This window comes from Lemur catta, chromosome 4, assembly GCF_020740605.2.
Source record: "Lemur catta isolate mLemCat1 chromosome 4, mLemCat1.pri, whole genome shotgun sequence".
In the NCBI taxonomy this organism is placed as follows: domain Eukaryota; kingdom Metazoa; phylum Chordata; class Mammalia; order Primates; family Lemuridae; genus Lemur; species Lemur catta.
Genome location: NC_059131.1, coordinates 52590551 through 52616516, shown reverse-complemented (window position 1 = coordinate 52616516; position 25966 = coordinate 52590551). Strand labels below are relative to the sequence as shown.

Genomic DNA, 25966 nt, shown 5'->3' with positions numbered 1-25966 from the left:
ATGCCTGATTCCGATGGTCTGCCTTCCGCCGCGAACTCACAGCCAAAGCATTTTGTAATCCTGAATATGTACGCGTAAGAAAGGCAGTGGGTAAAGGGGTGATAAGTGAAATTGGTGCCCTCTGTGAAGAAACATCTTTATGCTCTCAGGAGCGCATCTGGCATTATCGGAGTTAACTAAATCCAACTTGTTAGGGCGTCTGCGGGCAGAATACGGAAAGCGGGAGGGACAAACTGTCTCTAACGTTTGGAGTCTGGTTTCCAGGTTGGTGTTTTGTCGGGGTCTGGGAGGGGTGGTTGCCGGAGGTGAAATCGGCTGGGCCATGTCGGCCTTCGAGAAGCCTCAGATCATCGCCCATATCCAGAAGGGCCTCAACTACACGGTGTTTGACTGTAAGTGGGTGCCCTGCAGTGCCAAATTTGTGACCATGGGCAACTTCGCACGGGGCACCGGCGTCATTCAGCTGTACGAGATCCAGCACGGGGACCTGAAGCTGCTTCGTGAGGTGGGTGTCGGGTCGAGACGACACAGTTCCAGGATCTGGACTGCCGTTGGGGGCGAGTGTGGATCCAGGGGTCTGCATTCCTCTGCCAAAGCCTTCATCCAGCATCCCCTAAAAGCATAGCTTGAGCTGCGCGGGACCAGAGAAGCTGATCGCAGATTGACGAATGTTCCCGATTTAAAACCTTTCGAGTTCTGAATTCTCATCTGCGGGCTAGTTCCTCCGCGCCCTGCAGGCCCCTTTCTCCTGCCACCCCCAGCGCAGTCCAGCGCGAGGTCTCTGGGAAGTGACGTTAAAATTTCGTGTCTCCTGGGCACTTCGCAGTTGTTTGTGGAGTCTTGTTAGTAGGCCCACGTTAGTAAGTGCCTTTTCATGCAAGCAGAGCCAAAGCAGGCAGCAGGATGCCTGCCTGCAATATAGTGACAACCTGACACATTAATTCTTTCGGCAAGTATCAGTTGAGTGTCTGTTAGTCCCAGTTAAAGGAATGGCAATGTGCCCGATCTCATGGAGTTTTCTTGTGGGAGAGATAATCAGTTCAATAATCAAACCAACGATGCATAAATACAAACCGAGATGAGTTGTCTTAACACAAAGGAACACAGTTCTATGAGAGTAAAAAAAAGTTGGGGTAAGTAGAAACTAACTAGGCCAAACTAGGAGCAGAGTATGAGGTTTCCAGAGGAAACAGCATGTGCGGAAGCTCAGTGATGGGAGCAAGTTTTATCTCCTTAAAAAAAACTAGAGGGGTAAGCAGGAACCAGACATTGGAAAGATCTGTCGGACATTTAAAGGATGTATGCCTCTTTTCTAAGAAAAATGGGACATCAATGACAGACTTTAAGTAGGATGTGGCAAGATCAGATTTACAAGTTTTGTAAAGATCAGTAGTGAAAGAATTAGAGAATGATAATAACTAGCATTTTACAGGTGTTTATAGTTTTTAAAATGTCTCGATTTGGGTTACCTGGAAAAAATGGTCATAATCAGGTGTTCAGGGTTGTAATCAATTACAAGTGCTGGGAAGGTTGAGAACTCCAAGGGATCAAAAGCTATGGAGAGAATCCCCTTGGAAGAGATAAGGGTTAAACTGGTAGATAAGAGATGAACACAATTTAGATAGGTAAGCCTAGAATAGAAGGTGTGTAAGGCCCCGTCCCACTTTAAATTTCCCTGAATGCTCCTTTTCTTATTCAGTTTGTTTTCTCTAGCCAGCCATTCTACTTAGTGTTTCCAAACATAGCCTGTTCTTTTCTACCTTTCTTACGTTTTTCCTCACTTAGCTCCCAGTCACCTGTTGATATTCTACTGTTCAGTTCAGATTATCTGATATATGACGCCCTTCCTGATTCTTACACGAAGTAACTTTTCTTTACATTACATTCCTATAGTACTTATTATTTGTGCCAGAAATACACATTCTGTCCTGTTGTTTATCTCTAATTAGATTGTAAGCTCCTGGAGAGTAAGGACAATGCCTTTTATTAGTGTGATTTGTAAGGAGAAGCCACTCAATAAATTACTTGTTAAAAGAATGAGTGAATGTATGTCTGTAAATAGCATATATCTTGGGAAATTTAAATATTGGGTTTTTAATCATTAATCAACTTGGGGTCAGGGGTTGGAACAAAGGTGGAGTATTAGAAACAAATGCCAGGCCGGGCGCGGTGGCTCACGCCTGTAATCCTAGCACTCTGGGAGGCCGAGGCGGGTGGATCACTCAAGGTCAGGAGTTCGAGACCAGCCTGAGCGAGACCCCGTCTCTACTAAAAATAGAAAGAAATTATCTGGCCAACTAAAAATATATATAGAAAAAAATGAGCCGGGCATGGTGGCGCGTGCCTGTAGTCCCAGCTACTCGGGAGGCTGAGGCAGGAGGATCGCTTGAGCCCAGGAGTTTGAGGTTGCTGTGAGCTAGGCTAATGCCACAGCACTCACTCTAGCCCAGGCAACAAAGTGAGACTCTGTCTCAAAAAAAAAAAAAAAAAAAAAAAAAAATAGAAACAAATGCCAATTGAAGGCCAAGAAGAGGGCATCTGTAGGTTTGTTTTATGATGGAATATATTGTTTGTACAGATTTCAGGAAACCACTGTTCCACCAAGTAAAATAGTGCTCTTGGTCTCTTCTAGAGATTCTGTAGAATTCTAGCACTTTTTAAAAAATAGTTTTGGTTTTTAGCATAAGTATGTTCATGATAGAACATTTAGAAACTATAGATAGAAAAAAAGAAAATATCACTCATAATCTCAATTCTAGGAAAAACCAACCACTTTTTATATTTTCACCTGGATTCTTTGGGTTTTTTTCTGACCATAAATTATCTACTGAGAACATACCATTTCAAGGTACTGTGTTAAAAAAGGACCAAAGGTATTTGCAAGAAGAGTCCATTCTGCTAAAAAGAGGGAAAAACAAATATAAAAATACATTTAAGAATTTACATTGTATTTGGCTATGATGATGCAATGGAAAAGAATATAGGTTAAATATAGGTTCACTGATTCTCACCCCTTACAATACATCAGGATCACTTAAATGTATTTTATTGCTCTTGTTTTATGTGTGTATGTTCTAAAATATTAATGCCTTGGTCCCACCCCTGGAAATTCTGACACAGTGGTACTTAGCTCCATCTAGACTAGAGTAAGGCCTGAACATCATTAGATTTTAAAATTTCTGCCAGGTGATTTTTATGAGGCCAGGGTTGAGAACCATTAGGCTAGGTGGGATATTTATTAAAATATTAGGAAACAAACTTGATTTATCATTATAGAACCACCCCAAGTCATGTGCTCCAAAGCCCATGCATCTAAGGAAAAAAGGCATAAAGGAAGCATATTATTGTGTTGATCTTGCTTCCTTATCATGTTACTAAAAGGAGATAGGGAATGGCAGGCAGGGCCTCCGTGTACAGTTGGGCAGTGTTTTGCACCACACAAAGGTGTCTGGTTGCGTGTTCAAGTGAGACCTCATCAGCCTATAAAGGGCAGCTTTTTTCTAATTGGCACACAGATACCATATGGACTAGGGATGGTCCTGAAAAATGGAATCACCATTGTAGATGTTTATATTATGAAAATTAGTAATAAGCTGATGAAATTCTGCTCTTTTAGCCCCTGTGCTACTGAATTCAGTGCTTGTTAGCATTTGGTTGACTCTTTTAGTGTTAATTAAGTAGTGCCAGGATGTGGAGGAGGAGATACTGACAAGCTGTACTAGACCCACCCACATACAGAACAAAAATAGCTCTCACAGGAATTATTGATCGTGGGCTTCTTTAATCTTGTTAACTTTTTATTGTAGTAAAGAAAACTAACAGCTAAATCAAGTACAACCATCATTGATGGTCATTTTCAGTATCATATAACAAAAATTATTATTATATACTATTTTTCTTTGTGGAGCAATTTTTGCAAAATAGATCTTCATTTTTTCAACCAGTTTTCTAGCAAGAAAATTTTTAAGTTACCACTGAATTCTTTTCATCTTTTCTTTTCCCTAGATAAAATATTTAACAGGCGCAGAGAGGGAGGCTTTTTTGTGAACTATAAAAATTTAGCTTTAGTAGTGTCCTCTCTTAATTTAGCTACTATTATGATTTCCATGAATGTCTGAGGAAAGAAAAAACACACCTGTTATAAGTCCATCTGCTAGCCAAGCTCAGCCCTTCTGATCAAAGTATAGTCATCATGGAACATAAATGATAAGGTGTTAAAACCTTTGAGTGTAATAGCTTATATTTTGAGTTGAATTTGATTCTTGTGCAAGACACCACTAGTATGTATAAATATCTAAATATCTATGTTTCTTTGATACAAGAAGAGAAAAAAGAGAACATGAGAGAAGCATAATACCATCTATTCATATCTTGTAAAGACAGGATAAAGGTAAAAACTAAGGGACAGAGATCTAAAGTAGGTTTAATTCGTGCCTGTACCATTTACCTCACCAGTCCATTTCAGGAATGGAACATTTCTTTGGTACTTCTGATGACACTCAGGTTTACAGAAGGGCTACATAATAAAGTGTTTGTTTAATTGATTTACATATAGGCCTGGAGGCAGCCTGGTTTAGTAGAAAAAGCTTCAGGCGTACCTGTCTCATGGGACCTTAGACAAGTCACTCAGTCCACTGAACCTGTTTCCTCATCTTGAAAGTGGAGTTCCAAACAGTTTGCAGTGGAGTATGTATTAGAGAAGGGATGGTCTAGCCTGGAAGAACATCTAGAACAGTGTCTGATATGTAGGTGTTCAACATATGGAAGGTGTTTTCATGATCACATGTAAATGACATTGGAAACTGGACTGTGTTCATCAGAGCCCTGGCATGTGAAAACATGGTGGGAGAAAAGAGACAAGAAGGAAAGTGAACTCCAGTACTGGTTTCTCTCTCTCCAGCACTAGGGCTAAGGGATTCGTGGATGTTCATTTACATGTTCATTCAACAGATGTTGAGCACCTTCTATGTTAAATGATTACTAGACAATGCCCTGCTCTCGTGGTGCTCATATTCTAAATGGAGGAGATTGATAATTGAAAGAATAAAACAATGATAAGTGCAATAAGGAAGATTAAACAGGACGAGTGATAGTGATTTGGGAGTTGCACTTCAGTTTGGAGGGACAGGGAAGGGCTCTGAGGATGTGGCATTTGAACTGAAACCTGAATAAGGACGACGGAGGCCTGGTGATCTGGGAAGTGGGAACTGCAAATGCTAATGCCCTGAGGTGGAAAAGACCTTTGTGAGTCTAAAGAACAAAAAGAAAGCTGAGTGGTGTGGCTGGAGTTAGCAGAGAGAAGAGAAGCAGGAAATGGCGTCAGAGAGACAGGCAAGGTGAGATTTCAAAGGGCGTTGTACATTTTGTAGACCATAGGCCTTGATGCTACTACTGTGAGTCTGTGCCTCTAAATGTATATACCTTTTACGTCTTTGTTTTATGTTTGTAATAAAGACACATTTTTAGAATCCACACAATGACAAATGTGCAAATATCTAACTGGTTCTCAGTTTGGTTTCTTTCCTTTGAAGGTAGCGATTCTCAGATGTGTGTGGGTCTCAGAATCTGCATATCATACTGCTGTTTTGGGAGCATCATGAAATCTTAGAGTAGTCAGTTTCATTTCTGCACAACGAAGAGTTTTTCAGGATAAAAAATCTGATTGTACGTATTTTGATCTTTACATCACAAGAAGTAACCACACAATTTTTTAAAACCCTCATTTCCAGGTTTTCTGACTGGTATACATTTGCTAGTATTTTCTAACAGGCAAGCTAAGACAATTATTTGAAGAAAACTTAAAAATTTGAGAGAACATATCTATTGACTTCTGTTTTTGGTGAATTTTCAAATTACGTATTATTTTCTGTTAGTACCGGAAGATCAGTGTGTTCCAGGAGCACAATTTGAGATTCTGTATTCTAAAGAGTCTAAAGGCAGAAGTTGGTAAAGGACTAACAGGAAGGAAAGTTTTGCTTCCAGTTTTTTATTACCAGTGGTGAAATCTTAGAAGAGCTGGGTGCTTACTGTAGAGACTGAGAAGTGGAGGTTAGTTTTTACATCTTCCATGGCCCAGGAAGAAGAGAAGCCCTTGCCAGAGGTTCCCGGTGATAGCAGTGGGGTTATGGGCAGCAAAATGCTTTAGCTGGTGCCAGAGAAGAAAATAGGCGACCTGTCTTCCCAGTGCTTCTCTGAGAATTTTCCCAGAGGATTGGATCAGTAAATGATACAAATTCCCCTGCATCTCCTAATCCCCTAAGTCTCCCAGTACCATATTCTTGTCCATCTGGACGCCCTGCCTCTTCCCTCAGAGCCCTGCCTTCATCCTCTGCCTCCAAACATGGAGGCCATTCTCAATGGTTGAGAGCTGGGCGAGGCCCAGGCCCGCTGTGAGACAAAGGGGAGGGAGGGCCAGGTAGCTGTTTCATCAGGTGGCGTAGGTTGGAATGCTGAATTAATTAAACTATAGAAATTGTGACTTAATAGCGATTAAGTGTTTTACCACTATACATGTATTAATATTATTTCAAGTATTTTTATTTGGGGAGAAGGGAAGAGTGGGGAGAATGTAAGAGGTCTGGAGTTGGAAACTGCTTTGTTAAATTGACAAAAATTTGATTCTCCATGTTGCCTTATTTTAAGATACTCTTTTTCATAAAATTAGAAAAATAACTGAAATAAATAAATGACAATTTTCTGATACAGTGAATAACTGATGACATCTCAGACAACCTATGCATTAAAAAGAAAAACATTCTGTAGTTCTGTGCTTCTTATCAATGTGGTCTTTTATAATCATGTTACTATAGATGGCTGATTTCATTTCCTAGACAATTCCAAGGAGGCTGTGAGTGCTTTATTTTTAGACCTGGCTACATAGTAACTTCTAACTTATCCAGATCCCTAACAATAAGAAAGTTCAACAATCTGGAAATTTCCAAAGCTCTATTCCATATAGTATCTTTTGAGTCAGGAAAAAAAAGTTCAGTTTATGATAAGTGAATTTTTTTTTTTTTTTTTTGAGACAGAGTCTCGCTTTGTTGCCCAGGCTAGAGTGAGTGCCGTGGCGTCAGCCTAGCTCACAGCAACCTCAAACTCCTGGGCTCAAGCAATCCTACTGCCTCAGCCTCCCGAGTAGCTGGGACTACAGGCATGCGCCACCATGCCCGGCTAATTTTTTGCTATATATATTTTAGTTGGCCAGATAATTTCTTTGTATTTTTAGTAGAGACAGGGTCTCGCTCTTGCTCAGGCTGGTCTCGAACTCCTGACCTCAAGTGATCCACCCGCCTCGGCCTCCCAGAGGGCTAGGATTACAGGCGTGAGCCACCGGGCCCGGCCTTGATAAGTGAATTTTATTTTCTTTTTTGAAAATTGCTGTGTATACCTTATAGTATGTGGATATTATACCCTATCTGGAAATGCTCAGCTAAACATTGAAAGTTGCAGGAAAATTATTTTTAAAATTATCTGAAACAGGCCAACCTGGAAGGGCTGAAGATTGGCGGAGGAACTGAAGGGTTGCAAGGGGAGGTGCCCTGGAAACTGGAAAGCCCTGCAGAGGGGAAAAAAGGTTATTTTGATATTGACTGTTAAGTGAAACGAATCAAGTCAAACGACAGTGTACTATGATCTGCCTGGTATTGGCACAAACCCGTATGTGTGTGTGTGTGTGTGTGTGTGTGTGTGTAGAAGATCTAGAAGGATGGGCATTACTTCTGGGGACTGTTAAAGGGACTCACTGTTTCCCTCCATTCATTTGTTTTGTTTGAATTTTTATAGGGAACATGTATTACTTTTGTAGACATTAAGAATTAAAAGATTTAAAGGTTGTAAGAGGCTAAATAAGAGGAATACTTTTGCCCTGTTGAGGCTGACCGTCAATGGGAGGTGTCATAGGGCTAGAGTGTGGTGTGGGGTAGGCATCAGTAGTGGCCTCATCTAATTGCAACTTCCAGAGCTTTCAGGAGCCAAGGCAGCAGGAAAAGCAGTTAGACTCTAGGAGGGACTTCAGTGATCTGGGCAAGTGGAGTTGAGGGTAAGAGGGGCCAGTGGAGAACTTGAAAACATCAGGAAGTAAAAGATTAATTGAAGACCAGGGAGGGGTAGGAGTAGTATAATGAATATGTATATGTAGGAGAAGCCAGATAGAAACTGATATTTGGGTTGTAAACTTTTTGAGGGAATGGCTGATCTCACTCATTTTTGCATTCTCTTTTGCCTAGTTCAATGGGTTGCATGTAGTAGCAACTCATTAAAGTCTGAAAGTTGCACAAGCTGGGCAAATCTGTAAAGCTCTAGACTTCATTCTCCTGTGACAGGAGCGTATTGTATTAGATCATTTCCAAGGAACTTTTTGGCTGTAAGGTCTTCTACACCTGATTTTCATAAGCCCCATATCTTAAATAGTACGTTGGTATGTGATTGTTTTACTAATGTGATTATATGCAATACTTGGAACAGTAGCCTTTTAAATTATATAAACCTCCATACTTTGGTACACACAGGTTTACAAATCTGTATGCACTGAAAAGGTCCCAGAGAAAGTAGGACATAAGGGTCTTCAGTTTATAAGGTTCTGCAGGGAAAACTATAAAAGACACATAAACATTTTTGTTCCTGTAGCCATCTGGAAAGAATAATATCTTCATTATGTTCTTGTTTCTATTGAGGGTCTTAAAGAATATCACATTACATGCTGAAACTTTTGTATTTGCAAACCAATGGAGATGGTAGAGTTGTCAGCTTTTGAGTGTCTCATTAGTGAGATGAAAGGAAAGGCAAATTAAAATTTAACAACTATATACCTTTAAACTATAGAAAAATGACTAAAGGAAAATCGTGAACATTTTTATCAGAAAGTGTTTTACTTGCTTTTCATATTATGTGTCATTTAAATCCCATAAGCCATAAATATTATAGATTATAAATATCTGCTTACATAAATAATGTATCTTCCCTTCCTCCCTTCTATCAAGATTGAAAAGGCCAAACCCATTAAATGTGGAACATTTGGTGCAGCGTCTTTACAGCAGCGATATTTAGCTACTGGAGATTTTGGTGGAAACCTTCATATATGGTAAGATTATTTAATCACTATTCAGATGGATGAGATAAGCAGTGTGATAGTCTTATTACTCATCTTCTGAGAGAAAGAATTCAAATTTTAAAATGTTTCTTTCCATGTTCAATTTTAACTATTAAAATATAAGAATTGTCTTTTAATATATATTTCTAGATTTCATATTCAAAATCCATTTTAAAATACTAACCTATATTACTTCATGCTCACTAGGTCAAAAATAATAAATGGAAAAGGTAATAAATATTTAAGAAGAAAAATTAAAAAAATACTAACCTATATTTCTTTAGATATTTTGGATAATATTATCAATACTTATTTTTACATATGCTATTTAGCATTTAATGCCATGTAAATAAAGGTCTGTTCTCCCCCTACCTTTAAGGATACAATATATAAAAATGCATATGTGTAACTGAAAAATGAGATATTGTTTACATTTCAACAAGAGATGTGGCATTACAGAATGATACACTGAGTTTTGGTTTTAATTTTTTAATGCAGAACTCCCAATTCATTTAGTTTGTTTTTTAATGCTTTAACTAACATCTAAGCACAACTTTTTAGGAAAACATCTGTTGAACAAATCAAATAAACCTGTTTTGAATGAGCAAATCACAATTGTGCCAGATGCCTTTAATTTTCATGTATTACCTAGTTATTTCTTCATAGAGTTGAATGAATTGAAATTCCTCTCTAATTACTTTCCAGGAAAATCTATTATTTTAATCATTTAAAGTATACAATAGTGTTCTAGAAAGTTCTAGGAAAACTATTTTCCCTATGTTACGTTTTCTAATATGCCTTTTCTTGATTCTCACTTAGAATCTGCTACTTTATAATTAAATTACTTTGATGTATTTATCTTAGAACCATAATATAAAACAGAATGAAGCTATTTGAATTTTTCCTTGCTTTAATTGCTTAATAATTAAGTTAGCATTTATTCGTGAGTTTTTACATGCTATATCATGTACTTTCAGAGACATTGGGAGAGAGACCAGTCTAAATGGGGTGTTTCTTGTTTTGTTTTTTGAGACAGCGTCTTACTCTGTCATCCTGGCTAGAGTGCAATGGCATCATCATAGCTCAATGCAACCTCAAACTCCTGGATTCAAATGATCCTCCTGCCTCAGCCTCCCGAGTAGCTGGGACTACAGGTGTGCACTACCACGCCTGGCTAATTTTTCTATTTTTTTATGCAGATGGAGTCTCGCTCTTGCTCAGGCTGGTCTCAAACTCTTAATCTCTAGTGATCCTCCCGCCTCAGCCTCCCAGACTGCTAGGATTACAGACGTGAGCCACCGGCACCTGGCCTGAATATTTTTTTTTTAATAGATATATTTCAGTGCAAGAATATGCAACAAATGTAACTGTTGACCATCCTCCTAATACAGTTTCCTTGTGTAGTGCATATATTACCAACTTATTTTCATTGACACATCTTGTAATTTCATGTTAAAAAAAAAAGGTAATGTTTTAAAGTCTAAAAATAGTAAGACAGTTCTTTTAAATAGAACCACAATCCTGTTTATTTTCTTGATTCTTTCATAATGAAGATAAAAAGATAAACATCATCTCTAAGCTAGGTTGAAATATCTCAAATTTTTGATTAGTAAGATTTTACTAAATAAATCCTTGAATTAGACAAATTTCAGCCAGGCTGGAAGTAATATTTATTGTGACTGCTGTGATGATACATTGAAAAATATGTCTCTAGATGAAAATCAGTGTGGAATTCAGTGGGAAAATAATACATTATAAAGGAAGAAATGTATACAAAGTCAACACTACTCATATTTTATCCTTTAAAAAGGTCTCAAGATCAAACCACCAAGGCCTACTTTAGAAGAATTCCAAATTGCTTTGAATTTACTCTATATTTAAAGCAGTAGTTACATTTCAGTGTACCAAATAGCAGATTTGGGGACCCATCTGAGATTCTGATTCATTATGTCTGGGGAAGAGCCTGTGAATCTGCATGTGTTAACAAGCACACCTGGGGATTCATACATGGAGGTCCTAGACAGATCATCTTTGAAGAACAGTAAGTAGAGTGGGCTCAGGAGTTTGAATTCCAAGTTGAATGATGATGTTCTCACTGGGGGCTTGAAAGAAGCTGAAGTGGAGAGAAAAATTTAGAGGTAGATGTATAAATTATATTCACAGTAAAACTTATTTTTAAACAAAAAATCTAAATATATACATTCTTAAATTTTAGTAGTGGGCTGAAATGTTTGGGACATGCGGTGTAAGTAAGAAGCTGTGTTTGTTGTTTAGGAATTTGGAAGCTCCGGAGACTCCAGTGTATTCTGTAAAGGGCCATAAAGAAATTATAAATACCATAGATGGTATAGGTGGGCTAGGAATCGGAGAAGGAGCACCTGAAATTGTGACTGGCAGCCGAGATGGTGAGTCAATGTATTCCATGTATTTTTAAAAAATTTTTAATGGAAATCTCTATGCAGCAGTACATCCTCTCTACGTAAAAATCCCTTTCAGTTGCCTTGACCACCTAAATGGAACAATCTTGGTGCTAGTTTTTTAATGGCAAATTTGATTGCACATCCCTCACTTGTTTCAGACTTTTGGGTATTTTGAGATAGAGGCATAGCAGTTACTATTTTAGTGTTCGCTAGTTCAGCTACTAACAACGATGGTTTCCTCCAAACCTTGAAGGATTTAAAATGTCTTTACAGGTTTTTGAGGCAGATGATGATATAATGTGGGTGGCAGCTTTTCATTTTCTTTTTTTAAAAGGCAGAATTAGTACTTGTGAAAATTGTCATATTGACAGCTGGTTGAAAATTGAAGTTCTGTGATCCATCCACTGAGCATTATAGAAAGTTCCAACTCAGCTCCTCTATCCTGCAGTAACCAACAAGGGACAGGGTTTTTGGTGTCCAAAGCCATCTGAATGACCCTAACAGAGTCAGAATTTTCATTGCTTCACGAGGGGTACATGAGAAATATAGTACCTTAATTGATTTGGCTAGTTTTTTAATGGCTGCTCAAGACCATAAGGAAATTGTTTTAAAAGAAAAGTGAGATGTAATTTTCTGATAAGTACTCAAAGAGCAGCTGTGTTTTAGAAGTCACTTATTTTTTTCAATCATAAAAGCAATATGGAATATAGAAGGACAAGTAACATTCAATCTACCATACTACTACAACCATTAGATTTTTCTTTTCCTTTCTGGTCTTATGTATAATTTTACATAGTTATCAGTATGAATGTGAGTTTATATCTTTTTTCATTTAGTGTTTTATCACATGTAACTGTTGCTGTTTCCATATAGTTTTCATAATTATCATTTTAATGACTATATAATAGTCCATCATATGGCTATACTTAACCATGCCCCTGTTAATAAGCATTCAATTTGCTTTAAGTTTTTTATTTATTGTTTTGGGACAGTAGCTTAAAAATAATGAAGTGAGTATTGTCATGTTTTCAACTCCTTTGGAATACACATATTTTATGATTCTTAAAATTTATTGGCAAACTTTCCAAAGTACATATTTACACTGTCAGCCACAATGAAGTAGATTTCCATTCTATCCTGCCAACATTGATTTTCTCTTTCCCTCCCCTTATTTTATAGATAAAAGTGACATTCCATTCCAACTTGTAGTAACTTCTTTCTGTTTGTTTACTAGTTAATTTTGTTTTATGAATTGTTTATGTTCTTTGCTCATTTAACTATTGCAAAGTTACTGTAAATATTATCAATTTGTATAAATCCTGTGGAGTAAGATAATAACCTATTATTACATTTGTGGGAAATTTTTTTCTTCTTAAAGCAGCTTTTTTTTGTGGGGGGGACGGCGGGGGAGACAGAGTCTCCTGCTCTCGCCTGGGCTAGAGTGCAGTGGCGTCATCATAGCTCACTGCAACCTCAAACTCCTGGGCTCAAGTGGTCCTCCTGCCTTATCCTCCCGAGTAGCTGGGACTACTACAGTCACACACCACCATGTCCAGCTAATTTTTAAAAAAATTTTGTAGAGACAAGGTCTTGCTATGTTGCTCAGGCTGGTCCTGAACTCCTGGCCTCAAGCGATCCTACTACCTCGGCCTCCCAAAGTGCTAGGATTATAGACATGGGTCATTGTCCCCAGCCATTAAAGCAGACTTTTTAATGATCAACTTTATTTTATCTCTGGAGATAAATCTAGTCTGATACCTCTATCTTTCCTGAGTTATTACTCCTTTTAAGGATTTTTTGTTTTTTTCCTATTCACTCTGAGGTACTTGCTTTTTAGGCATTTTATTAGATGCATTTGCATTTCTCCTAAGCAGTGATACCATTTAGTTAGTAGTCCTGAAACATGAGTTAAAATGAAGGGGTTGCAATTAAACTGAGAAGAATTATTTGTTAATTTTATTTAATATTTCTCTCTGTACTATTGCGACAGGAAAATGAAACTTAGTGGTATATGAAATAATATTCTAGAACCCCATATAAGAAACTATTAATTCAAAATTAGAGTTTATTTATGGCAGTGATTATGTGGGTAGTAGGAAAAAAATAATAAAATTTATTCCTAATAAATAACAGTTTTAGGCTCATGTTTTGAATTACGTAACATTTATGTTTGCCCTGTCGTTCATAACTTGTAGATAACTTAGGAACAGTTGTTGGCTGTTCTAGCTATTAATTTGGAAATCAAGTCAGACAGTAACATATGGGTTATATCTCTGCTATCAAATACAACTTACCCAATTAGAAGTCATAAAAATGTGAATATTTTTTCATCATGTTAACCTCTATAATATTGCCATGTACACCGAAAGCCATAGAAAGAGAATGCCGAAAAGAAACATGATGCACTATTGGATTTTGCCAGCTTACTCTTATTCATAACAGGAACTGTGAAGGTGTGGGACCCAAGGCAAAAACACGATCCTGTTGCTAACATGGAAGCTGTACAAGGAGAAAACAAGAGAGACTGCTGGACTGTGGCATTTGGTAAATTACTGAAGAATTTTTGTATTCCAAGTATTAGATGGTAAAAAGCATGCTGCTTCAAGAAATTTCTGATACTTTCTTTATAGTCTTTATAAAGATTATTGGATTATTCTGACAGTTTATTGAGGCAAGTATATGTGGTGGTTAATGTCAGCCTCTAGGGCCTGGGTTTGAGTCCTCACCTGCCACTTATTGGCTGTGTGGCCTGGGGCAGGTTACCAAAGTTCTCTGTGCCTTGGTTGCTTCATTTATAAAATGGAACTAATAATAGAATTTACTTAATAGTGTTTTTATGAGGATTCCATGAGTTAATACATGTAACGTGCTGAGAATTGTGCTTAGATTAATTGCTCAAAAATATTTATTATTATGTGATTCTGTTTAATGAGATAATATCGACTTAGTTTAGAACCAGATGCATTAATGGGGCTAAGCAGAGCCTCGAATGCAAATGGTAACGCAACAAATCTTGTATTACACTTAACACAGAGTATGTTTATTTTCTGCAAAATAGTTTGCCATTATAAAATTGTTTCTTATAAATTTGATAACTTTGTTCCTTTATTAATATGCTTAAAATGAATATTGATTTCGTAGGACTGATATTTGCCCTTGAGTCTCTTTCTTAGCATCGAAATTAAGTTAATTTTTGCTACTAAAAAATAGGCCATACTTAGTTTTGGGGTTTTTTTTTTTTTGGTGGGGAGGGCACAAGTGCAATTTCATTACAGGCATAAATTATGTGTGTACTGGTCAAGTCAAGGCTTTTTGCCTATCCATCACCTGAAATGCTTAGTTTTAAACCTCTATTTTCTTTCCACTTTTAACAGGTATTAAAAGTGGGATTTAACACATTAACTGCCATCTGAATTGTATTTAACTCACACTAGTTTTGAGCCTGGGGCCTTGTGAAACATATGTAACTCACACATCTCTTCACCTTGGGAGGTGAGAGAACTATTTTTCAAGTTGCATATAACTGATACACAGAAAACAATAAAAATAATAAAATTTTCATTAAATTAGAAAGGATCTTTTTTTTCGATGTTTTTATTCTATTTTCTATTAATAAAACACCGTGGCCCCAAGGAAAAAATTATTTTTTTCTAGTGTGGCAGCCAATGTGATAATGTATATGTGAACTGTTTAACTTTTTATATTATGTTTAAATGGGACTGTTATTTAATTAGAGGAAAGTTTTATATTTCCAATTTTTAAAAGAAGTTGTACAGGAATTACTATGTATTTGTATACTATAAGCAATAATATAAACTTAAGATATGTACACTTTGGGAAGAAATTTCAGTATTAGTATTTAGAATGATAATTTTTAAATTGGTTTCATAATTAAAAAGTAATTATTTTTGGATCCATTAAAGCCTTTATATCGTTGATCTCAGGGACGTAAGTTCAATTTAAAATATAGGGCATTAAGTAAAAATATCCATTGGTTTGACAAATTTTTTGTGAATTCTAAGAGTGTACAAAGTACTGTGAGCATGCAGAGGTGAAACAGACTCATATTTTAGCTTCAAGAAGCTTACAGTGCAGTAAAGAGGGCATGAGATCTATGTTAATTATAATACAAGATAGGAGTGATAGGTCACAAGAGACATGGTTAAATGCAGAGGGAATCCAGAGGAAGAGACGGCTGGAGAGGATGAGAATTTTGAGCTCAGGCCAAAGATACATAGGATTTCAACCATTGAAATTGGGAGGATATTTCAAGCATAAGGAATAATTTGAAAGTGCCCAAGAAAGTACAGTTGTCCCTTGGTATCTGTGGGGGATTGGTTCCAGGACCTCCCACAGATATTAAAATCTGTGGATGCTCAGATCCCTAGTATAAAATGGTGTAGTATCTGCTTCATGTCTTAGAAGAAGTAAAAAATACCAAAATAAATTAAAAAATAAAATGGCATAGTATTTGCACGTGACCTACACATATACTTACATATACTTTAAATCATCCCTAGATTACTTATAATACTTAATGCAATGTAAATGCTATGTAAATAGTCATATTGTTTGGGGAATAATGACAAGAAGAAAAAGTTTGTACATGTTCAGTACAGATGCAGATTTTTTTTTTCAAATATTTTGAGTCCACGGTCGTTGAACCTGCGGATGCAGAACCCATGGATATGGAGGCCAACTGTATATAGAAGGGAATAATGGTAGCAGTAGCCTTAGAGATGCCTCAGTAATGCGGCCAAAGGTGTTTCAATGGTCTGGAGGTAGTTGTAAGCCTTGGAAGGTTTTTGCAAGGAAGAAATGTGCTCTGAGCTTCAGGAGAATTACCTGATGGTGTGTAATGGGGAAAGATGAGTGGCACAAGGGATGTGAGTTCAAGAGCTCTTTGCAATCTTCCAGGTAAGACATAGGTTAGAAGCAATGAGAATGGAACAAAGCTGATGATTCAAAAGATAACATTGTAGCAGAATACCTAGTATTTGGCAACCTTTTAGATATGAAGAACAAGAGAGAGGATTATGTCCAAGATGACTGAGTTTTGAGGGTGTTTGTGGAGTGAATGATGTTTTTACTTGAAAAAGTTCCTCAAGGGGTGGGATGCTTTGTAAGAGAAGACGGTGAGGTCAGTTTGGGACATCATGAATTTAAGATGCTACTGTGCCATGTAGGTGGAGCCTGGAGTGGACGTGCAGGGCTGTAGTTTATGAGAAAGAGGAAGCTGGAGGCAGTGGAGCATGAAGGCATTGGGGTAAGATGCCCAGATAGCCTAGCACAGTGGCAGGGGCCTCATTCTCACTTAGCACTCATTCCTCAGCAAGAGGGACTTGGAAAAAATCCCTGCATCCCATACTTCAGGTATGATCATCCATACTACTAAAAATAAGTAGCACAGTGTGCTGTAACTTATTTCCTATTTCCTTGCAAAGGCAGAATCATGCCAGAACATTTTGCAAAATACCTAAGTTTTAAAGTAGTTTCTATTTGCATTCAGATATAGTTACTGCCAAGGAAAGCAGTAGAAGCATAGCTTATTTATCCTTCCAGACCCTGCTATGTTTGAACTATAGTTGGCCTGCTAGTCTTTGTAGATACAATACAGAGACAACATTTTCTTTCAATTTAGAATCTAGTGGATACTTTCACATACTCCTTCAGTATAGAATTTCGGTGAATGAGCTTTTTTTAAGAAAAATAATAATAGATACCAAATTAATAATCTTGATGTCCTGTCAGAATTGATAAAATGGGCTTTTACCCAATGTGATTTTTAAAATCTGATTTGGTATAAATTATATGTGCTCTAGAATCTGGATGGAAAAAACAGAATAAAAACACTAAAAAAAAGAAAGATGAAATAAAGAAAATAAATAGATAAATGGTATAAGTTATACGTATAGTTTCATAAGATTTTTTTTTAGCAGCCTTCAAATTAGCATTTATAGGATATGAAATGTTGTATGTTGATTTTCAGGCAATGCTTATAATCAAGAGGAACGTGTTGTTTGTGCTGGCTATGACAATGGGGATATCAAGCTGTTTGATCTCAGAAATATGTCATTACGGTGGGAGACAAACATAAAAAATGGGGTAATGTACATTCTGAAGCATTTTGGTTTCTTTGAGCATATTTCCATCCACCTCTGAACTACTACAGGGAAGCACTTCTATTAACTCATCTCAGTCAGCCCCTCTGCCAGTGGTTCTTAACCTTTCAGAGCCAACCCCCTTTGGGAATCTAATGAAAATCACGGATCCTGTCTTCAGAAAGTGAACACACACCCACATGTGGTATGTACAATGCTTAGGGAGTCACCAGTCCTTGAGGACGGTCTGTGGACCCCTGTGGGCCATGCAGCATAATATCAAACTGAGCAAGTAAGAGGCCTTTTATCTGCTACTAACAGAAAGCCCAAAATAGTAATCACCTCCCGTGTACCCTCAGGTTTTTGGTTCCTGAGTTTGTGGGTGTTTATTGAAGAATGTGGTTCCCTCTTCTTTTCTAAAGTCAGCCTTGACTTCACTGTATGAAATCATGTCAAAGGTTAAATGATGGCTTTCCAAATGCATCCACTGAGCGCGGGAACCCAAGGTGGTTTGGTTGATCTTATTAATGGAGAAGAATTTTTTTTTTTACAGTGACAGTACTTGATGTATTGATTCAAAAGATAAAATGATTGTTTAAGTGCTTCCACATTATCAGATCATTTTAAAGCTGTTTTAATTAGTTTAAAAGAGCCTCCTGAGTAATAATGGTGAGATTATCAATAATAAATACTCTCTGTCTTCAGGTGTGTAGCTTGGAATTTGACAGAAAAGACATAAGTATGAATAAGTTAGTAGCCACATCTCTGGAAGGAAAGTTTCATGTTTTTGACATGAGAACACAGCATCCAACCAAAGGCTTTGCCTCTGTTTCAGAAAAGGTAAATATGTGGAAAATGTCTTTCTATGAAGAGGAATGATAGCTTGTTTAAGACTAATAAATAGAATTAGTCACCAAGGTTCCTTCTAGGTCTTTATGTGAAGGGAGCTATTTTTGATGTATTATCGTGGGATCTTGACAAGTTTTTCTGTGCAAAGAGTACTTTCCCAAAGTTTATCAACTTTAGACTTCTCTATTATAATAAAACTCTCAGTTAGCTAGGAATCTTATTTTGTAGTTTAGGAGCAATCACAAGAAACCTAGCTGATGTTAGGAATTTGATCAATAAAACCCAGCCTGGTGTTTTCTAACAAATATATAATATTAGTATTAATACCTAATTATATACTTTTAAAATATATCTATATGTATATATTGTGTCATTACATCATATTTTATTTTATATCCCAGTTTGCTGTATTAAATAAAATTATTTAAAACACTGATTACTGTGATTAGTACTTAGTAGGTGTTCAAAAATATTTCATTTATTTATTTATTTGTCCTTTGTATTTGAGGTGGCTGAGAGGGAAACATGGCATTACACCATTAGAAAAATAAATGAGAAAAGCAGGGCAAAGGGAAAATACTGGTTTAAGAAAAAAGATAATGTCTTGGGTGGGGGATTATATAAAACTGATGCTGAGACATCCTGTCATTTACAGGAGATGGGTTGGAAATGACTCTGAGATTCCTCAAGTGTAAAAAGAAAGAAAGATCAGTTACAGATTCATAGCTTCCATAAGATTAAAATGTACAAATTGCTCAGGAAATAAGAATTCACTCCCTTGCTCCGACTCCCTCCACTGTGGATTCAGTAGGATTGCTTAAACTTTTCTATTTTGTCTCATTTGATTATTATTAGTATGTTCAAATCACTGTTACTGCCTGATGAACTAAATAGGTAACTATAAATTATAATATTGTTTTACCTTTGTGATTTCAGAATATATTAAGTATCAACAATATACAACACTTTACTAAATTGTTTCATATGTAATTTGCAATATATTTCTCATTATCTATAAATAATAGTGTCATCTCCAAAACATTTTCATTATATTTAGTTAATCCTGTTATTGCTAACTCTGTCAAATAAATAACTCTGATATATATAAAGAGATCATTTTCTCTCTTGCTTTTTGTGTTTTTCTCAACTTCTAAAAGAAAAAGAGAAGTTGAAGCTACAAAACAAATTTTCAACAGCTTGAATCTCATCACTTGGGGACTCTCACACACTTAAAATGTGTGTTTTGAGATATGTGGTTTTATCTGCTAATGGTAATTCTCTCAAAAGACTATTAAAATCAAATGTCAAGACTAATCACTCACTGTAATGTGTGTTGTTAGCCCAAGTTTCCCCCCAGTGAAGACAGCACTTTAAGGGGGATTTACTGGCTGTTGCTGAGGTGCTAACAAACTGCTAACCTTCTTCCAGCTGCCTGCTTTTAGTTTACTGTGACTGATGAAGGCCTTGGCTTATTATGACTGTACACACTGTCTATAAGTCCTCATGGCCCTTATTTTGAAGTCTGGACAAATCAAATGGCAAGATAAGTCTCTGGCAGCTGTCGTTTAAAAAATTCAATCTGTAAATGGGACCTCTCTATATTTTCTGCTAAATTTTGCTGTGAACCTAAAATTGTTCTAAAAGCTAAAGTCTTTTAAAAAAAATTCAGTCTATACTTCTTTCCCCCCTTAGGAAGAAGTATTTGTTTTTGTATTTCAAGTGTTTTTTTCCCCTTTAGAATGAACTAGAGTATTTAAATGTATAAAATCAATTGTTATAATTTATATGGTACGATAAAATTAAATGGACTTTTAATCTTTTAATCTAATATCTTTCCTTTTTTTAATTGGTAGAACTTTGTTTTGTAAGGCAATAAAGAAAAATGATGCTTTTTCTAATATCTTACGGGGTCCTGGAAATCTCTGGAGCCACTATAAACAGATGTGCCAGAAAATAACTTTGCTTTTATATCATTTGAAATTGTAGTGAAAATTTTTTGTTTGCAGGGTTTCTCTTCCAGGCTACTATTTAGCATATAAACCAGTTGTGTACCTCTCATCCTATTTAGGCTCATAAATCTACTGTATGGCAGGTCCGACACCTCCCACAGAACAGAGAGCTCTTTCTGACAGCTGGAGGCGCCGGCAGCCTTCACCTCTGGAAGTAGTAAGTCCCTCCCCGTGCACACTGCTCCTTTTTCAGTTCCTTGTGGGTGTAAAGTAGGATTAGATTGAACTTTTTTGTCTTTTTTTTCCTGCTTTGACTTAGTTCATTTTGATATGATTTTAAATTTCGTGGTGTTACGTAACTATTGTTTTCTAAGCTTTTTTTTTTTTTTTTTTTACTAATGTACCTATTTTACACTTAGTAAATAGTAACCTTTTTTTGGTGCACTAAATAAATATATTTGTCATTTTAGTTTTGTCTGCTATATACATTAAAGTAGCCTAGGAACAGTTTTTTTCATAGATCTGAAATTACAGTTTTTGCTAATTTAAGTATGAAAAGGTTGGCCCAAAACATTTATCAAATATTGTCTTCTAGTCATTAGAACACTACCTCTAGAAGATAAGAAAAGAGTGGAATTCTTAGTTTGAGATCCTGATAATTCACTTGCCTAAATTCAGATGACATCATGTGATAGAACCAAACAGAGCCTGACATTCCTGATAGGTCTCCAGGAAAGACCTTGTCCTTGAGCTTGCTTTCTGCCTACCCAGGCAGGTGAGCTACAGTGGGAGCTGTTACCATGCGCTGTACTCAGTGAATCCGGGACCCCAATGTGATAGATACTAGGTCAGCTGCTCATTTAAAAGGTCTGATAAAAATTAGGAGTTAATGGCATTTTTGAATGCTTTATTAGCTAAGCAGTGTATACTTGAAGGGAAAAAATAAAATCTTTCTATAAACATCACTCAGGAAAAAAAAATAACAAGCCCATGAATGAAGAATATTTCAAAAACTAAGTTTGATTAATAATATAAGAAGAAAAACAGCATCTTCAGTATGTCTGGGACTTCCACATTTACAAAATCCTTCCCCATTAGCTTATTGTATTTTATTTTATCTTATTTTTTTGAGATGGGGTCTTGCTCTGTCACCAGGGCTAGAGTACAGTGGCATCGTCATAGCTGACTGCAACCTCAAACTCCTGGGCTCAGGTGATCCTCCTGCCTCAGCCTCCCAAGTAGCTGGGACTACAGGTGCATGCCACCACGCCCTGCTAATTTTTCTATTTTTTTTGAGAGACGGGAATCTCGCTCTTGCTCAGGCTGGTCTTGAACTCCTGACCACAAGTGATCCCACCTCAGCCTCCCAGAGTGCTAGGATTACAGGTGTGAGCCTCTGTGCTGGGCCTGTTAGCTCCTTTTGTCAATAAAAGCTGAAAGAGATTCTGAAAAACGGCTACAATTGGAAAATGCTTGGTAAGGTACTGTATTCAGGGATATAGCTGGCAAAAAAATGGAGAATGAATGCTTTAGATCAAAATGATGTGGTTTCTGTGAGGAGAAAAACAGAGGGAAAGTTCTGGGAGTTCTGGAAGAATGAATGCAGGGCAGATAGATCATTTGGCAGTTTCTCCTCCCAGCACCTTTGCCTGTTGTTCTTCCTGCTTCTTCCACCCCAGTCCCCACCACAGAGGCTCTGCCAGTCCCTTTGGCTAAGCCATGCAGTGGCATGTCACTGTTTTACTTGATGACTAAACTTTAGGCTGCTTCCTCGAAGAACTAGTCCCAGTTTTCTTCGTAATCCACACATGGATTTATATCCCGTGTGACGTGCAAACACGTTTGCAGCTAGAATTTGACTATAATGGATTTAATTATATCAGTAAAGTTGGGTCTGTATGCAATTAGAAACTTGAACTGTATCTCAGTATGAACTTTAATCTTTACCGTAACAGATGTCTAGTCTAATCTTCAAATGAGTTTGGAGCTTTGCTGTCAAATATTGTACCAGCAAAGGGAGTTGGCTTAAGTAAAATGATATTTAGCTTTATTTCCATTTGCCAGTCTGCCTTAGTAGTAATGCAATTAAATTGTAAAAATATATTGAGCATTTAACCAAGAGTTCCTCAAGGAATTCATCTGGTTATTCAAAATAGTCTTTTTTGAATGAATAGACCCCAACATGCTGATTTTTTTTTGAGTATTTGAAACACACACACATAAGCTTTTAAAACTTAAATAAATAACATGGAGAAATTTTAAAAGTCTTTATGTTATCTTTAAAATACTAAATTACTGTAGCCTTTGCCAAAAGAAAAAAGTCTGTATTTAAATTGTTTATTCACATGAATGTTTTATTCCTTTTAATTGAAATAATTTATAGGGTCTGAGAAGATAGTTGAAGAGAGAATAGTAGGTTATCTACCTATAGCTTCTCTCACTTTTGCTCTGCCTCTCATTTGTTTTGTATCTCTTAAGCTCTTGGGCTTTATTAGCATTTGTAAAATAAAGGTAGTGTCATAACTGATACTTAATAGGTTTTAAAAGGTCTTCTGAGAAGAACTACCTCTGTATTTCACCAAGAACACATCTCCATAGGGGGAGGGATGTTTGATTTTTTCCCCCTCTCAAATCTAGACCGAGTCGTATTTATGCATTGTTAACCTTCAGCTCTTCTGACTTTATAAATTTATATTTTCAGCTGAAAAAAGTCAAATGTCCTCAGAATCACTTTTTTCTTTTTTTGAAGCAATATTTAGATCTAAAAAAATCCACCCAGTGGTGCCTTCCCATAGAAATGGTACAAAGTCCTTAGGCGTGGATCTATATAATGGAGCTCTAGGGTTAGAAACTAGTGTCATTTCTCCATTCTAGAAGTTTTTAGATGAGGTTCTTCAAATGTTACTTACAGCTGTTGCCTTTGCACATTGTGTTTGCCTATGGAATCTAGCAATCTGAATATAGAGAAAAATTACAATAGATTATCAAAAGCACCAAGTAAATTTATTAAAGAACGCTAAATCAACCTAGGACTTCCATATTCGAAGAGAAAATACAAATACATGCTGAACAAAAATGATATTTAGAAGTTTTTAGTATTAATAGAGCTAACCCTTCTTTATGAGATGTTGAGGGGATAGGGTTGAGGTTGAAATTGCGTCTGTTTATTTGCATACAATTCAATATTAGAAAGATTCTTTAAGTATTAGTTTCAATAATGAACAGAGAAATAAAAATAGAGCCATTGAAGTATATGTATAGAAATAAAATGGTAAATGCTAAGATTTACGTCGTCTTACCTCTTTGATCTTGTTCAGCGAGTACCCCATTCAGCGGTCGAAGAAAGACTCCGAGGGAGTAGAGATGGGAGTTGCAGGTTCTGTCAGCCTTCTGCAGAATGTTACGTTGTCTACCCAGCCCATTTCAAGTTTGGACTGGAGTCCAGATAAAAGGGGTCTCTGCATCTGTAGTTCATTTGACCAAACAGTGAGAGTACTGATTGTTACAAAACTCCATAAAATTTGATCGAAGACTTTGGACTTGAAACCTTCCAGAGGAACACTCGTAGAATTTAAGATATGTTCTGAGATCCTGTAACCTTCATTGAACAAAGTTGGATTTGGCTGATGAAAAAAGGCCCCAGATGCAAACCTGCAGGCTAGCTTCCAGCTTCTCCTGGGGTGTGTTCGCTGACCTGACTGGACACTGGCTTGCCGCTATGCATGGGCACCACTGTCTCCAGGGCAGGCTCTTGTCCTCTTCCTGCCATTTCTAATACAAAGTCAATAGTTGCTTATATTTAAATATGCTTCAAATTCATTCTTCATCCCCAGAGTTCCATGTTTTATCTTTTACACTTGTGTTTTAGTGTTTATAATGTTGTAGTAGGAATCACTTCATTTGGCTTAAAATAGTATGCCTTGGAAAACTATGTATTAAACTTCATAAGTACATTTTGAGAGATTTCAGTGTCAGTAATTTTCTATACAGAATATTATTTTATAAAACACCAAAATGGCAGTGTTGGACTAGATCTGGGTAACTGTTTTCAGCAATTTCATTTTTCGTAAAACAAAATACTATGATTTACAAAGACCTCTTTTTTACTTAAAAGAGAGAAATTGAATTGGTGAGACTTTTGGTTATTGATTATGGTAAGTGGTGGTGAGATGTACAAGAAAGACTGTGGGGGGTTTGTAGTATTTATTGTCAAACCTTTTTAATGTATTTTGTGAATAAACTTCTGTTTTTGAAATCTATGGAAGCTTTGATTCTGTTAACAGTAGTAATAAGGTCAACACCATCACTTCATTTTGCTTTATAAATGCTTAATAAGTACCACTTAATTCACTCTGTTTCTTTAATGTCCACCATATCTTTAGCTTTAGAAGTATTGACTTTATCACACTTTCATGAAACCTACTCTCCCCCCCACTTCCATTCAAGAGAACAGAGCCACCTAAAACTTTCATAATATGTAAAATTTATGTGATTTCAGGGGCTCGTGGGGATCACTTGTTTGGAATATTAAGTCCAGAAAATTAACTTTTTTAGTTTCCAAAATATTTCATAGAACAATGCTGTGGACATAATTATAAAAGTAAAAATTAAATTGAACTTAAAGCCTATCCCTGCTGGGTTTTTTTTTTTCAGTTTTCAAAGAAAAAATGGAAAGTTTATAAAAATCTCTCTTAGAATAGTTGTATGTGGCGGTATAATTAGAAAGGTTTAAGTCAAGAACAATAAATCTAAGATGTCATAGATTGTAAGATTATCTAATACCACTGATGATATGCTGGTATGATTTGCTGCCAATGAAGTGATGGTAAAATGCTATCACTTAGTGTTTGTTTATATTCATTGAATGTTCTATTAATTTTATTTAGACACAATTTTTTTCATTATATATCTACTGTTGTGCATCCTTATAAAGGAAAATATATGCAAAATAAATTTGGTATGATAGTCCTCATATTTCTTCATACTCAAGAGTCTGATCCTTCTAGATTGCTTTTTGAATTCAGAGTCATCAGTGTTCATGTTTTCCATTACAGTATTGTCCTTTGTACATAAAGGCATGGTGATTGCAGTATTTCTTTAAAACATGTTCCACTCTTGTCTTTAGGGTTTTCTTTCAGTTACCTGACACTTGTTCTACAAGTCTTAGTGTGCACATCCATGCAACGAAAATTGTCATGACCACTGCCTGGCTGACCATGATTATTTCAGTTGTCTGTTGCTGTATAACCACTGCAGAACTTTGTATCTTGTAACAGTAACGATCATTTACTTTGCTAGGAATCTGCTATTTATCAGGGCTTAGCAGAGAAGGCTCATCTATGCCCCACACAGCTTCAGGCAGCTCTACTTGGGGCTGGTGGACCTGCTTCCAAGACGGCACTCGCTCACGTGATTGCAGGCTGGTGCTGGCTGTCAGCTGGGACTTCATGAGCATCCTCAGAATGGTGGCCAGGTTCCCAGGGTCAGCCTCCTAAGAGAAGGTCAGGCAGAAGCTATCTTGTTTTTTAATGGCCTAGCTTCATAATTCACTAAGCATCA

The 25966-nt window shown here is 36.7% G+C and overlaps 1 protein-coding gene across 2 annotated transcripts; it reads left to right on the top strand.

The window, feature by feature from the left end:
- The first annotated feature begins 126 nt into the window (after positions 1-126).
- Positions 127-25016, top strand: DNAAF10 (dynein axonemal assembly factor 10). 2 transcript variants are annotated; one of them, XM_045549751.1, is made up of 8 exons: positions 127-505; positions 8979-9079; positions 11363-11493; positions 13951-14052; positions 17498-17613; positions 18315-18449; positions 20551-20624; positions 23725-25016. In XM_045549751.1, the coding sequence occupies exons 1-8, from the start codon at positions 140-142 to the stop codon at positions 23930-23932; spliced, it is 1233 nt and encodes a 410-aa protein (XP_045405707.1). In that variant the 5' UTR covers positions 127-139; the 3' UTR covers positions 23933-25016. The 2 variants fall into 2 exon arrangements, with proteins under 2 accessions (XP_045405707.1, XP_045405706.1); XM_045549750.1 differs by having other exon boundaries at positions 129-505; positions 20527-20624; positions 23725-25015.
- Positions 25017-25966: the final 950 nt, after the last annotated feature.

Bases quoted from the DNA above. Each gene is read 5' to 3' on its own strand.
- DNAAF10 (XM_045549750.1), top strand. From the start codon at position 140: ATGCTCTCAGGAGCGCATCTGGCATTATCGGAGTTAACTAAATCCAAC. The intron at 11,494-13,950 runs GTGAGTCAATGT...TATTCATAACAG, and splicing joins TGTGACTGGCAGCCGAGATG to GAACTGTGAAGGTGTGGGAC. The intron at 14,053-17,497 runs GTAAATTACTGA...GTTGATTTTCAG, and splicing joins CTGCTGGACTGTGGCATTTG to GCAATGCTTATAATCAAGAG.